This window comes from Balaenoptera ricei, chromosome 20 (assembly GCF_028023285.1).
Source record: "Balaenoptera ricei isolate mBalRic1 chromosome 20, mBalRic1.hap2, whole genome shotgun sequence".
NCBI classification, from domain to species: domain Eukaryota; kingdom Metazoa; phylum Chordata; class Mammalia; order Artiodactyla; family Balaenopteridae; genus Balaenoptera; species Balaenoptera ricei.
This window is the reverse complement of record NC_082658.1, coordinates 46,712,035-46,728,347: the sequence shown is the minus strand read 5'-3', so window position 1 is coordinate 46,728,347 and position 16,313 is coordinate 46,712,035. Positions and strand designations below refer to the sequence as shown.

Genomic DNA, 16,313 nt, shown 5'->3' with positions numbered 1-16,313 from the left:
GTAAAGGAGAAGCAGCTTCTTCTGACCAAGAGGCAGCAGATGAGTTCCCAGACGCCATTAAGAAAATCATTGAGGAGAAGGAATGTAAGCCTGAACAGGTTTATAATGCAGATGAAAGTGCCCTACTCTAGAAAAAAATGCCACGAAGGACATTTTAATAAATGTAAGGAAGAGAAGCAAGCACCAGGATTTGTGCAAATGCAGTTGGGTTTATGATCAGAACTGCCCTTATTTATAAAGCTTCTAACTTCCAAGCCTTGAAAGGAAAAGATAGATACCAGTTGCTATTCTTTTGGTTGTACAGCTAGAAAGCCTGCACAGTGAGAACCCTTTTTCTGGATTAGTTCCATCAATGCTTTGTCACTGAAATGAGGAAGTACCTTGCCAGTAAGGGGCTACCTTTTAAAGTTCTTTTGATACTGGACTATGCCCCTGGCCACCCGGAACTCCATGAGTTTAACACTGAAGGTGTCAAAGTGGCCTGATTGCCCCAAATATGTCTCTAATTCAGCCTCTAGGTCAAAGGTTCATAAGGACCTTTAAGGCTCGTTACACTCGGTACTCTGTGAAAAGGATTGTCAATGCTATGGAAGAGAATCCAAATAGAGAGAACATCATGAAAGTCTGGAAGGATTACACTATCGAAGATGCCATCATTGTTACAGAAAAAGCTGATTCATCTTGTAAACATGACGTAAACTTACAGTATTGATAAATACAGTACAGTACTATAGATGTTTTTTCTTTATGATTTTTTAACAACATTTTCTTTTTACTAGCTTTATTGTAAGAATATAGTATATAATATATATGACATCCAAAATTTGTGTTAATCGACTATGGTATTGGTAATAAGGCTTCCAGTCAACAGTAGGCTATTAGTAGTTAAGTTTTTAGAGAGTCAAAAGTTATATGTGCATTTTTTACTGCATGGGGGGTCAGCACCCCTAGCCTCATTGTTCAAGGATCAAACTGTGCTTTGTTTTTACTCATATCCTGCTCGTAAGAAAGTAAATTAGTACAGCCATCATTAAAAATTGTTTTGTAATATATCTACAAAAGCTAAACATATGACTTAGCAATTCTTCTCCTAGGTATGTATCCAACAGAAATGTATATGTATGTTTACCAGAAGACACGTACAAAAATATTAATAGCAGCATAATTTGTAGTAGGCAAAAACGCTGGAAACAACTCAAATGTATCAACATTATCATTCCACTTATTAAAGCAATGCAAAAAGAACAAGCTGCCACTAAGTACAAAGCATGGTTGAATCTCACAGACATAATATTGAGTGAAAACAGCCAAACACAAAAGAGAACATGCCGTATGATTCCCTTTATTTATATAAAGTTCAGAAACAGGCAAAAATACCTATGGTGATAGAAGTCAGAACAGTGGCTACCTTTGTCAAGAGCTGATGACCGGAAGGGAATGTGAAAAAGGCTTCTGAGTGTTAATAATGTTGATCTGGGTAATGGTTATATGAGGTATATTCATTTGTGAAATTTCATTGAACTATATATTTAAGATTTGCTGCTTCATTATTTATCATGCTTTATTTTACCAAAAGTGTTTCAGCACTCATTGTTACACTCATTGCTTGTACTTGTGTACATTGCTGTTGGTTCTATAAAACAGTATATACTTTACATTCTTTTTGGAAGGCTATTTGACAGTATTTAGCAGGAGCTATACAGATGTCCATTTTTCTGTCCAAATAATTCCAATCCTGTAATTTTTTAATCCTGTGAATGTAAGTTAAAAGGAAAAAGCTGCACACATATATGCTTATTGCTCTTATTTGTAATAGAACATTAGGAGAATTTTAAATATTCACTAGTAAGAGAATGTGTTAATATTCAATAACAAGAGAATGATATTTCAGTTTGGTGAACTGATTGACATATATACACTAATATGTATAAAATGGATAACTAATAAGAACTTGCTGTATAAAAAAATAAAATAAAATTCAAAAACTCAAAAAAATCCATTAAACCATGCAGATCACATAGCAATATGGAAAAATATTTATGAAATGTCAAATGAGTATACTGTGTTTACAGTTTTGTTAAAATATATGTGGAAAATTTAAAAATGGAAAGGAACATGAAAAGGAAAACATTCATATTAAGGCAGAGAAAAGGCTAACACATTTTCTTTGAATATTTCAAAAAAATGTTTTGTCAAAAATGTTACAGAATTTGCCACTTTAAAGTGTCAGTAAATTGTACTAAATTTTTGCACAACAGTAACAAAATTGAATGTTAATTTGTGCTGTTTTTCCTTGATATGAGAGGTATAACCTATATAATTCTTGAAGATTCTCACAACGAATTGCAGTTTTCACTAAACATCTCAAAATAATTACAGTGAAAGTATTTGAAATAAGAAAATATAGGTCTGGTGTTTATATAATTTATAACTTATGGAGTTACAAAGTTGAACAAGGTTAGAAATTTAGTTATTTTTCCTAATGTGAGGCAGGTTATCATTGCAGCTGTATTTGCAGTTTATGCATTTAATTTGGTTTTAAGAGAAGAAATCACATCTCATTATGTGTTCCAAACAGTGTTTCATTGGAATTTTAATAAAAGGCTTTAAAGAGGAGTAAAGAATCTCCAAATGTGCTGACCAAGGACTGAGAAGAATGTGCAGAGCTCAACAGTGTGCGTCTGGGGGAAATGTTGTGGAGCTGGAGTTAGGATAGGGCTGGTTTGAAGGAAGAGTCTAGTTTTACTCTTTATACCCTTAATGGCATTTATTTATTTAATAGTAGTGTTTTTGTATATTAGTTGTATATTCCTGTTAATGTTCTATGAGCCAAATCCAATTTCAATTCTGTGGTCAATTGAGGTATTTTAGGATGAATAATCTGCTATGAAATACAAAATCTATTTTCCTCCCCCTCTCTCCTTTTTGAAAAATAATTTGTCCTGTCTGTTCCAAAAGAATTTGTGGCAAATAAGATAACTTCTACTTTATCTTATGGCCTAGAAGTAAAATTTTTTTTTTTCAAACTTTATGGACTGACTTTCTTTTTTATTTTTTTATTATTTTTTTTCTTATTAGTCAACCATTTTACACACATTAGTGTATACATGTCAATCCCAGTCAGCCAGTTCATCACACCACAACCCGCACCCCACTCCGCTTTACCCCCTTGGCGTCCATATGTTTGTTCTCTACTTCTGTGTCTCAATTTCTGCTCTGCAAACCGGTTCATCTGTACCATTTTCTAGGTTCCACATATATGCGTTAATATACGATATTTGTTTTTCTCTTTCTGACTTACTTCACTCTGTATGACAGTCTCTAGATGCATCCACGTCTCTACAAATGACCCAATTTCGTTCCTTTTTATGGCTGAGTGATATTCCATTGTATATATGTACCACATCTTCTTTATCCATTCATCTGTCGATGGGCATTTAGGTTGCTTCCATGACCTGGCTGTTGTAAATAGTGCTGCAATGAACATTGGGGTGCGTGTGTCTTTTTAAATTGTGCTTTTCTCTGGGTATATGCCCAGTAGTGGGATTGCTGGGTCATATGGTAATTCTATTTTTACTTTTTTAAGGAACCTCCATACTGTTCTCCATAGTGGCTGTATCAATTTACATTCCCACCAACAGTGCAAAAGGGTTTCCTTTTCTCCACACCCTCTCCAGCATTTGTTGTTTGTAGATTTTCTGATGATGCCCATTCTAACTGGTGTGAGGTGGTACTTCATTGTAGTTTTTTTTTTTTTTTTTAAATATTTATTTATTTATTTTTGGCTGTGTTGGATCTTCGTTTCTGTGCGAGGGCTTTCTCTAGTTGTGGCAAGCGGGGGCCGCTCTTCATCGTGGTGCACGGGCCTCTCACTATCGCGGCCTTTCCTATTGCAGAGCACAGGCTCCAGACGCACAGGCTCAGTAGCTGTGGCTCACGGGCCCAGTTGCTCCGCGGCATGTGGGATCTTCCCAGACCAGGGCTCGAACCCGTGTCCCCTGCATTGGCAGGCAGATTCTCAACCACTGCGCCACCAGGGAAGCCCCCTTCATTGTAGTTTTGATTTTCATTTCTCTAATAATTCGTGATGTTGAGCAGCTTTTCATGTGCTTCTTGGCCATCGGTACGTCTTCTTTGGAGAAATGTCTATTTAGGTCTTCTGCCCATCTTTGGATTGGGTTGGTTGTTTTTTTAATACTGAGCTGCATGAGCTGTTTATATATTTTGGAGATTAATCCTTTGTCCGTTGATTTGTTTGCAAATATTTTCTCCCATTCTGTGGGTTGTCATTTCGTCTTGTTTGTAGTTTCCTTTGCTTTGCAAAAGGTTTTAAGTTTCATTAGGTCTCATTTGTTTATTTTTGTTTTTATTTCCATTACTCAAGGAGGTGGATCAAAAAAGATCTTGCTGTGATTTAGGTCAAAGAGTGTTCTTCCTATGTTTTCCTGTAAGAGTTTTATAGTGTCCGGTCTTACATTTAGGTCTCGAATCCATTTTGAGTTTCTGTGTATGGTGTTAGGGAGTGTTCTAATTTCATTCTTTTACATGTAGCTGTCCAGTTTTCCCAGCACCACTTATTGAAAAGACTGTCTTTTCTCCATTGTATATCCTTGCCTCCTTTGTCATAGATTAGCTGACCATATGTGCGTGGGTTTATCTCTGGGCTTTCTATCCTGTTCCATTGATCTATATTTCTGTTTTTGTGCCAGTACCATATTGTCTTGAGGTAAAATATTTTGGTGTGTATTAGTTTTGGAGAGATCTCCTTACTTGGGAATTATTTTTGTTTTCCATAGAGTTCTTTGATACTTATTGAAATTATTTTGTTTGTGTCTTAAAGAAGTTTTTACACATGTATATTGCTCTTCTGAATTCATCAGTATATAACTTATGTGTATATGCCATTTAAAGTAAGACTGATAGGAATAAAGTAACTTCATTTTTTATATATATACATTATATATATATAATACATATAATCCCCTAGAGATTTTGGTTCTTCAGAGTTTTTCTGTTGTGCCCTATACTGTGTGTTGAGGCTACAATTAAGTAGCTCAGTTTGTTAGCATTTGTAAAATAAATACTCCAGTGTTATGTTTACCAAAACTCTTTTCAATAAGTCTTCTCTTTCTCTTTTTTAAAAATTCAGGCTCTGTTGGTTCTTCATCAGTTAGATAGCATTGATTTGTGGAATCCTGATGCTCCTGTAGAAACATTTTGGGAAATCAGGTATATGCACTGTTATTTTTTAATTCAATTTAAAGTTTTATTTTGTATTTTTTGTCTTTGAATATTAACTCTGTAGTACTTAGTTTATTATAAAACTTCATTCATTTATACCTCCAGAGGTTTTATGAGTTTGTATTTTATTTGACTTGAAATTATTAGATTATTTCTTGTTTTAACTGTAAGAACATTGTCACAGCAGTTTAGAAAATAAATTTTTAAAAATTGTGCTAAATTTCATTATCTAAACATAAGTACTGTTATTTGGTATGTTCTCTTCTATTTCGGATTTTTATGTGGTTACAACTGTGTTTTAAATTGATTTTTACAGTTATAAGCTTAGAGTATTAAAATTTTGTAATGTTAATAGTTTATTTCAGTTTTCTAAACTGTGATCTTTCATACATTTTTGATAATACCAGTGTTTTTGGTGGATGAATTAATACTGAATATCTGCTTAGAAGGCAAAATATATATAAATTTTATAATTTATTTCCTTGGTTATATAAATTATTACCTTTCAGTGAGCACAGAGGTAACACATTGAGGAAAATGTAAGTGTGTAAGCCTCAGGTTTTGTCATTTTCTTATAATAGAAGTGGGTACACCAAGTCACTTGGCATCTGAGTTAAATCCTAGACTCTGAAGCAATGCTTTTTGATAGTAATATAATGTGAACCATATATGTAATTTAAAATTTTCTAGTTACCACGTTCAAAAGTAAAAAGAAACAGGTAAAATTAATTTTAATAGTATATTTTTTAACCCAGTATATATATAATATTTTTCAACATGTAATTAATATAAAAGTTATTAATAAGATACTTTACATTCTTTTTTTAATAAAGTCTTCAAAATTTATTATGTTTCATACTTACAGGACGTCTTAATTTAGACAAGCCATATTTCAAGGGCTCAGTAGCCACATGTGGCTGGCTAGTGGCTATTGTGTTGGACAGTGCAGCTCTAGAGTAGGAATAAGGAAACTTTTTCTCTAAAGGGCCAGGTAGTCAATATTTTAGGCTTTGTGAGCCAGGTAGTGTCTTTTATAACTATTCAGTTCTGCTGGTGGGACATGAAAGCAGCCATAGACCATATGTAAATGAATGAGTGGGGTGTGACCATGTTCCACTAAAACTTTATTTACGAAGGCAAATGATGGACTGGATTTGGCCTGCAGGCAGTCATTTGCAGACCCCTGCTCTAGAGCATTACGTTCACATACAGTCTGTGCTGTGCACCTGGTCTATAATTTTTTCTTGAGTCTTCTGCAAGGATGAGATGCATGGATGAAACAGCTGGGAGTTGGGAGAGTAGGGGGCTTAGAAGTACTTGCTTTTTTTTTTTTTTTTTTTTAACGTAATCCGTATACTTACATCCTTTGATGATCATGCTATTAACATTTTGATAACCATTTCTCTAAAACAAATCCTGGAAAGGAAAATAAGCTTCTCTAGACTTTGTCCATTATTAGAGAATGCCATTCTTATGGACTGATTTTATCTGCATTACGTTGTTTGTTGACAATGCTGGTAACAGTGAACTTTGTTTCTGCAGCTCACAAATGCTTTTTTACATCTGCAAGAAATTAACTAGCCATCAAATGCTTAGTAGCACAGAAATTCTCAAATGGTTGCGGGAAATTTTGATCTGCAGGAATAAATTTCTTCTTAAAAATAAGGTAAGCAAAATGACATCTTTCATAATGGAAGAATATTTGGAATGGTAATGAGAAGAGATTAAGGAAATGTTTATTAGCCAAATTAAGTCCTAATTCAGCTCCTCTCTCCTACAGTCTTCAAGGGAAATTTTGTGCAGAAGACAATGGCTGACAAATCAACTCTTTAAAAATTATTCTGAGCCTTTAGCCTTAAAGCCACAATCCTGATAAAGTCTAGCTGAGTTAATCAGGACTCTGTGGGGCAGTGCTAGGAGGAGTGGGGGCTGCTATAACCAAAGAAGATTGAGTAACAACATAGTCTAGCTCTCCTCTCAAGTTCATACATAAGACTTGAATCCTATGGCTAGGCTAGTCCAGAGAATGTTATCTATCTGTATATGTAAAGAAACTGAAGGGAGGAGATTGAGGGCCCTCAATCTAGGTTTATTTATATTTCTGCGAGAAAGCTTTTACCTCTTGAAAATATCAGGCATCTTCTTCCTTGGGGTTGAGTGAAAAGTTTTGATCCTGAGCTATTGAAGTATGGTGACAAGGTTTTGGGGGCTAGAGAAGAGCCTTAATTTTTTTTTAACATAAAGTTTCTATAATTAGTCAATTAAAAAGTTCTTCTATTACAGCATAGTTTTAGGAGTACTTGATTCAGTGAATTTTTATCCATTTCTAGAATGGATAAAATCTATGAGAAATCTTAAATGTATCAAATGCGTATGCTTTTCAGTGTACCATGCAGCTTGTTAAATTTTCTTTGTTTAGAAATGGGCTAATGGTAAGTTGGATTTATTTATATCTGGCTTATCTTAATGTGTTAATATCGTGGAATTTGGCATTATTCCAAAGATAAGGAACAAGATGTTTCATGTTTCATGCCCTTGCCTGTGGTATAATTCTCTGGAGTTACAAGCATTAGTAATCCAGTAATGAATCTGTAGTCTTCTGGTCAGTGAGGTCACTCTTATATATGGCTTATATACCAGTGTTAATTCTGGTCCAGAGGAACTTAATCTCAAAAGAGTCAACTTCCAGTTATCCTGACTATAGCACAGGATATAAATCTTATGGGAGGCAATCTTAGTCGTTTTTAATTGACCGAGAAGTACATTATATTTTTCATGTGGTAGCTTTATGTTGTTGATGTTTTACTTGTGTCTCTGTTAAACCTAGAAACGTTAATTTACATTTCTAGAATCTGTTGATTCTGATGATTTGAAGAGTGGAAAACTGAGAGGAGTTTCAGAGATATTGAGGAAACATTATTTGTACTATTGGGTTTCTAGTGAATGTTCTTCAATGTGAGGGGAACAGGAGTTGGAAGGAGAGGTTTTCCAGGATAGTCTCAAACAGAAAGACAACTTATGTTAAATATTTATTTCTCTTGGTTATCAGTACTTTGAAAAGGCTTATTTTTTCTTTCTAGCAAGCAGATAGAAGTTCCTGTCACTTTCTCTTCCTTTATGGAGTAGGATGTGATGTTCCTTCAAGTGGAAATCCCAGTCAGGTGTCCATGGATCATGAGGAATTACTACGTACTTGTACTCCTGGAACCTCTCTCCGAAAGGGAAAAGGAAATTCATCCATGGTAAGGAGTTTCTTTTGTAGTTTTCTTGTATCGTCATCTGTGCTCTGTATTTTTTTCCGAATGAACTTGGGTAAATTTCAACTAGGTAATATAGCATAGTGAAGAACTGCTTAGCTTGTAGTTCTGTTACTGCTCTTTGTGGACCCTCAGGCAAGTTCCTAACATCTCTGTGATTCAGTTCCTTGACTTTAAAATGGGGATAATAATAATTTCTGCCCCAGAATTGTTGTGAGGATTAAATGAGATTATGTGTAAACAGCACTTGATTTTTTGACACTTTTAAGCTTTAACTGATAACTATAATTATTATAACTCTCTATCCCATAAGAAAGACCATTCATACCCCAGAAGTTTAAAAGTTCTGTGAACTAAAAAGAGTACAGATTTACTGGGGAAAAAAGCATGTTGCTTGATGTTATGCGTAAGTGTTTTCATGACTTCTGTGTCCATAATTCCCTTTAAAAATAAATCATAATACAAGTGAAAATATCAAATGATTAGAGTTTCTTTTTCAGACCAAAGCTTTTTTTTAATCCATAATTTACAACATAATCTTCAGTTGAAGGAAAAAAAAACAACTACTAAGCAGTGTGGTATTTACTCTTGTCTTACCTGCAGAATTTGCATTCATTTTGTAAATGAGGATTTCTCTATTCCGTGTTTTGGGAATATGTTATCCAGAGCCCAATGTATCTTCTACAGTAATGTTCAGTTCTTATTCATGTCCTTTGTTAAGTCAGTTTTGCAGCATGATTATTTTATTTCTTTCCTCAGGGTGGATAGAATTTCATGTTACTTCCTCTTCCTTTGTCGTTTATGATTGACTGAGAAGTGTATTATATTTTTCATTGAGTAGATTTATGTTGTGCCTGTTTTATTTGTGTTCATATTAGACTTAATCTACATTTCTGGGATCTGGAAAGGATACCTATTCTAGTTGAAATTGAACAGATAGTAGTATTGTGTTGGTCCAAATAATCTGAGTTCTCATTCAGGCGAGATATTTTGAGGTTTGAAAATCCTATCATGGTTAAAGGGGAAAAGCTCTTGTGGGTTATTGTATGCAGACGTACCTGGTACACAGCTTGTTGTATTATTGGGTTTTGTAAGTAAAATTATGTAAGTTGCAAATATTTGCCTCCCACTCCTGACTCCAGGATAGCGCAGCAGGCTACAGCGGAATCCCGCCGATATGCCGACAAGCCCAGACCAAACTGGAAGTGGCCCTGTACATGTTTCTGTGGAGCCCTGACACCGAAGCTGTTCTGGTTGCCATGTCCTGTTTTCGTCACCTCTGTGAGGAAGCGGATATCCGTTGTGGGGTGGATGAAGTGTCAGTGCACAACTTCTTGCCCAACTATAACACATTCATGGAGTTTGCCTCTGTCAGCAATATGATGTCAACAGGTAAATCATGGGTAATGTTTTTTTACTCAGTCTGCCTTGAATCACGTGACGTCTGATTGCTCTAGGAACATAGGAATGTATTTAAGATTACCACTTTGTAAGTTTACAGGGCTAATTCAGATAGCTTACCTGAAATCCTTTTCTGCACAAGGTAAGGTGAAAGTAAATAGTATCTGAAATAAGTTGTTAATTTCTCACTGAGTTTTTAATATGCCATATACATTTGTTTAAAAACTGGCAGTATAAATTGCTTTCGGTTATAGAGTATATAATTTACTCTGCCGGAACTGTATGTAGTGAAGTTTTAAAAACATTGGCACATATTATGAGTAAGTTTAGGTGGGAGTAGCTATTTTAGGCTGTGGACATTGTGGAGTCCCAGTTAAGTGCCCCTTTCCTGTGAGGCTGGTAAAAGGAAGTGTTCACCTTTATCATTTGAAGTATTCATTCCGCTCCTCCTATTCTGCCTTTGGGTTGGCCTTGCCAGGTTCTCCGTTGGCAAGCAGGGCTCTAAGTGCAGTAGGTTGATCTGTTGTTGTCTTTGCTTAGGAAGAGCAGCACTTCAGAAAAGAGTTATGGCATTACTACGGCGAATTGAGCATCCCACTGCAGGAAACACTGAGGTATGCCCTTGGCAACAGAAATATCCCTCTCAGGCCCCCACCCTCAATCTTAGAAGCCTTGTGTTATGCGTATGTGACCAGGAATAGCTTTTGAAGCAAATCTAAGATATGTGCATATTACAAGTAGGATATTATAATATGCACCAGGTTTGAGACCTGCCTATTACTGATTGATTTTTAGCTCTAGGTTTAAAGTTGCTTTCAAGTGGTAATTGCCTTCATTTCAGGCTTGGGAAGATACACATGCAAAGTGGGAACAAGCTACAAAACTAATCCTCAACTACCCAAAAGCCAAAATGGAAGATGGCCAGGTGAGTTTGTGAAGTTGATTTTGTCTATTGATTGATCTCCTAAACATATGTACTTTACTTCATCTTTTGTGAGTGACCTCTTAATGTAATAAGTATGTAGATGTCTTAAGACTGATATGTAGTTGTGGTTAATCTAAACCTGCACTAATATGGTAGCCACTAGCCACTAGTCAAATTAAAGTTTAATTTAAAATGAAAAACAATTAAAATTCAGTTTCTCTGTCATTCAATAGCCACATGTGGAAGTTGACTACTCTATTGGACAGCGTAGATATTAAATGTTTCCATCATTGCAGAAATATTGGACAGCTCTGAGCTAGAGATGATTTATGGTAGGACCATTTCTTTCCCCTCTTTTCTTTCTCTTTCTCCATCAGAGTATTTCACAGAATTTTCAGGAAAGGAGCGACAAAGATAGAGAAAAATAAATTAAAATTGAAACGATACATTTTACTATTTTATTAGGTATTCTAATTAAGGGATCTGGTGGCCAGAAGATTGAACCGTAGGTTAAATGAAGTTTTAAAATTTGGGCATTTCATTCATCAGCTGTAATCATCTGTTACCCTGGACATTTACAATTGATATTTCTGTATGTTTGATTTGTAATGGCCATATTGTTCTCATTATTAGGTGTTTTAGAAAAACTCATTAGTCTCCCATTGTTTTTTTCTTGTCATGCTTAATTAGAACAAGAAAAAAAGTTATGTTTTTGTGAAGCAAAAATCTGTACCTAATATCATTATTGGGAGAGGGACACGTGGCTTTAAACTGAAAGCTTTTTTTTTTTGGTAGCTGTTTTGTTGAGATATAATTCACATACCATAAAATTCACCTGTTTAAAAGGTATGATTCAGTGGTTTTTAGTATATGCAGAGTTGTGCAGCCACCACCGCAATTTAATAAAAACCCACACCCGTTAGCTATCATTCCCTAACCTTCCCCGGCACCTCTGCCGCCAGCCCTCAGCCCTAGGCAACCACTAAGCTACTTTCTGTCTGAGTAGACTTGCCAATTCTGGACATTTCATATAAATGGAATCACGCAACATGTGGTCTCTAGTGACTGGTTTCTTTCACTTGGCATAATGTTTGCAAGGTTCATTCATGTAAATCACAGCTTTTTAAAAGAAATTTGATATCCTGTGTTGATTATATTAGTCTATGATAAAAATATTTTAGTGGCTCTTTAAAAATGTATATGATAATCTTAAGTTTGGGTTTTTTTACTTAAAAAAATTTTTTTTGCATCTTTCGCATAGTTTTTTAAAATTGAAGTATACATTCAAAAATATGTGTAAATCAAAGTGACAGTGCAAAATATTAGGAGGTGAACATACCTGTGCAACCAGCACCCACATCAAGAAAGAAATCATTACCAGCATCCCAGAAGCTTTCATTGTGCCCCTTCCAGTCACTAATGACCAAGAGTAACCATTATCCTGATTGAATACAGTCATTTTCCTGTTGTTAAACTTATATAAACAGAGCAGTAGAAGTATACTCTAATATCTGGCTTCTTTCACTTAACATAATGTTTGTGAGATTCAGCCACACTATTTCGTGCAGTTGTAGTTCATTTATTATTATTGCAATATATTATTTTGTTTAACAGTCCTCAATTTAATTTTTCTTTTCTATTCTTTTTTGGCATTGGATAGTTATACAACGACTAGTTATTTTGAATAGTGCTGCTATGAACATTCTTGAATGTGTCTTTTGCTGACCTTATAGATGTTATTTCTGTAAGGCACACACTTAACAGTGGAATTGCTGGGTCACAGGGTATGCAGATGCACATATGGGGAATATAAATGGATATAATCACATTAAAAAACTGTTTGACAGTTTCACAAAAACTTTTAAAAGATAACTAACATTTTAAAATGAACTGCCATAATATCTGTGTAAATGATCAAATATCATCCAGCCATGAAAAGCATTCCTTTTAAAGAGTATATACAAAATGAGGGAATTGATCCACTAACAGGGGTCTATTATTAGTGGTTTCTTATACCTGCATGAACAAGCAATTTTTCTATTGGGATTGTTCAAATTATAACCCTTTAAAGACCAAAAGTAGGAAATAAAATATTGTACATACTTTTTCTAATTCAACTAGATAAATATTTTGAAGCACTTAAATATTCAATAAAATTAGACATTTATATCAGGCCTGGGCAGAGCTAAGCTGAAAATATATAATATGGTACAATATGATGTAATATAATGTATTCAGTTAATAACTGAATTCTCTATGTCAGAGAATGGGACAACATTATCAAAACAGTATAAGACAAGGGAAACCTGAAATTGTACCAGTGGAACAGAATTGAAAATCAAGAAACTTGTGGTAATCATTTGAGCCCCGATAAGAAGTATATAAATATATAGCAGAATTCAAACTAGAGAAGAAACACCAATCTAATTCTTTATGCACTATAAAAGTCAAAACACAAAAGATTCCCCAGATGAAAGAACAGTGTCATAATCAAAATGTTTATATTTCAGCTTCAGTTTAACGTCACTTATTTAGCTTCTTTTATATACACTGTGACACAGTTTAAGAACATTTAACTGTAATTTGAAACCAGAGTAATCACCACTATGTTCCCAGAGTCAAGAAGAGAATAAGTATTACTATTACTCCTTTGTTTCTGTTGGAGATGATCTAATCAAGAAAAGTGCCGAAAAGTTCTGATAAAAGCAAGACAGTGATAAAATATTGGGTTGGCCAAAAAGTTCGTTGGGTTTTAAGGACATTTTTCATTTTCACCAAGAACTTTATTGAACAACATATTCATTAACCGAACAAACTTTTTGACCAGCCCAGTATGAACCCTGTAAGGGAAGTCTTTAAACCTAATATGAAAACCACAATTACTAAAAAATAGGTTGATAATGGTACATTAAATGCTATGAATTCACCACACCTAGTTGATAAGAATACACAAAATGAACTTTGACTACTGCATAAAAAATTTTTAAATTCCTATTTACCTGTTGTTTCCTAAATTTTCAAGGCAACCTTCAATGAATCTCATTCAGATCTATCTGTAAACCAACATACTAAGCAACAGAGAAGTTTCTCTGCTTCATTTATTAATCCTTCAGAAAGATTAACTGTATCATCATCTTGGACTGTATCCCACCACAAGGTGTTTTCTTTCTTGCAAACAATATCCAAATTAATGTCTTTCACAGAATTACTGTTGAATTGATGTTTATGAATTATAGGTCCTTGATTAAGATGTTCATGGTAAATAGATGCTACATTGGCAAGATGTTGTTAGAGATGAGATGGTAGCTCTGCCTATGAAATGAATCTGAACTAGCTCCTCTTCACACCCAGATTCTTCACTATCAAAATCAGCCATATTTTTTTCTGATTTTGCACTGACCTGGGAGCTACTGCAACTGACATCATCTGTACTTAGCTTATCATCAGCCACATGCCCATCATGGTAGTGATGACGATGTGGTGGTGGTGGTAGTGATGCTGAATTTAGTGATGCTAAATTGCCGACAAGCAAATAATTCATTTCCAATCGTCTCCCAAGAAAGTCCCCAGTGCGTGTAATACTGCAAGATTCCTGAGATCCTTGTGCTATATGAGCAGCATTCATTTCCTCTGAAATATGTTCTGGGTCTTCAGCGTGTGAACACGCATCCAGCATTTGTATTTGATTATCTACTGATGGCATTGGCTCAGTGTTAAAAAACAGGTCCTTTCCTGTTCCATTGCTTGCTGATGGGCCTTGGGAATCCCCTAAGCAAATGCCTGCTTGACTTTCTAACTTTCTGTTCCAAAGATCCGTACCACAACTACTTTTAAGAGGATTATGACCATGATCTTCATCTTCTTGAAGGGCTTCAAATCTGCAGTGTCTTCTGACTGTACCTCATTGCCAGAGCGCTCAGCTGACTGGCTTGCATTACTAGAATTCACCTCATTGCTAGATCCATTACTATTGCTTCTAGGACCACTGCTTCCATCTTCACCACTGTTGGCAGTTTTGTCAGAACTTCCTTGCTTGGATTTCTTTGTGTCTGAAAGTTGCTGTTGCATCTGTTTCGTTCTGTGTGTAAGTTGCTCATCCATTTCAATATCACTGCCTCCATTCTGATGAGTTTCACTGTTATTGCTGCTTTGAGGACTAACTACAGGTGACCAAGGTGATGGAGCTGGTCTTCTGAGCTCTTCTTCCTCTTTCTTATTTTCAATGGGAAGATTAATAAAGATGCCAAAGAACTGTTTAGGTAGCTGAGCCTTAGCGGCTAATACATTATTCTATAATGCGTTAATTAACATCAATGCCAAGTATAATGTCTGTTCAGTACGAACACTTGGCTGAAGAGCTGAAACCAGATTAAGAAGATGTCTAAGTGGTACTGGATCCAAATTCTTGATGAATAAAGGAAATAAATCAGCATATACCAACTACAGTGTTTTCAGCTGTGCTGCAGCCCAAATGTAGTCAATATGCTAAGTACTCAGTCATCCTTCCGCTGCTAAAAAAAATTCAGTCACTGACAGTGTTTGATAATCTCAGTATGAAATTCAGTCCATATATATGCTCTACAACATTGTTGCTTATAAGCCAGTCTGCAAGTTCTTTCGCAATGGACTTTCTATGGCTGATGCTAGTGACTCATTATTGCATATATCGTTGAAGGTGTGAAGTTGATTCATTATCTGACTGAGCCTAGTCAACCTCTTAGTCAAAATAGATCACGTAAAGTACTTAAATGCAAGATCTAGGCTTACTTTATCAAAGCATAGCGTTGTATCCAATGGTTCTTTCACTGTGCTACACATTAAGTCATCCATATTGTGAGCCCCACTCTGTCTTAACTCCTGATCAGGGAACTTGCATAAATACCTGATAATGTAGGTCCTAAAAGAGGTAATGTGCTACATGACAGCAGAGATATGTAGCCATATTCTAATACTAGATACAACTGTAGTAAATCCATCTGCTGTAAGAAATGGTAAAGTTTTAAGAGTCCCATATTCAAAGCAGTCATTCATGAGAGGTCATTTTCCCCGTAAAACAGACATACCTAATGAAACAAATGCAGTGGTACTTCTACATCATCCATGTCACAGATTATCCCTAATATGTTGCTTTCTTAGGTTGATATATCCTCTATAGTTAAGGTGAGTATTATGCTTGCAAGCAGTTGGGAAATTGAATCTGAAAAATTTTTGCTACACATAGTAAGTTTTTCTTTCTCATCTCTGTTCTGTAAACTAAAAGAACCAGAACTCCTGGAAGAGTCCTCCTCTGTCAGGTTACAAATTCTTTTAGAGTATTATTTTTTTCTATTGACTTTTTATCTTTCTATCCTCCTTCATTACACTCTTTTCTATATTCACTGGTTCTTCCACTTGGTTACTCTCATCTTGCCATGTGGGAATCTGTAAGATCTTCTGTAAGAGCGTATGGAAAAATCCGAATGAACTTTTTGGCCAGCCCAATATGTTAA

At 35.2% G+C, this 16,313-nt stretch overlaps 1 protein-coding gene across 11 annotated transcripts in view; it reads left to right on the top strand.

The window, feature by feature from the left end:
• The window catches only part of NF1 (neurofibromin 1), a 260,084-nt gene that overhangs the window by 112,104 nt on the left and 131,667 nt on the right, over window positions 1-16,313 (top strand). For all 11 annotated transcript variants that reach the window (XM_059908698.1, XM_059908697.1, XM_059908694.1 and 8 more), the window contains 6 exons: window positions 5,150-5,229; window positions 6,784-6,907; window positions 8,322-8,483; window positions 9,641-9,890; window positions 10,440-10,513; window positions 10,741-10,824. In XM_059908698.1, the coding sequence (XP_059764681.1) occupies window positions 5,150-5,229; window positions 6,784-6,907; window positions 8,322-8,483; window positions 9,641-9,890; window positions 10,440-10,513; window positions 10,741-10,824 (774 nt within the window). The remainder of the gene's footprint in view (window positions 1-5,149; window positions 5,230-6,783; window positions 6,908-8,321; window positions 8,484-9,640; window positions 9,891-10,439; window positions 10,514-10,740; window positions 10,825-16,313) is intronic.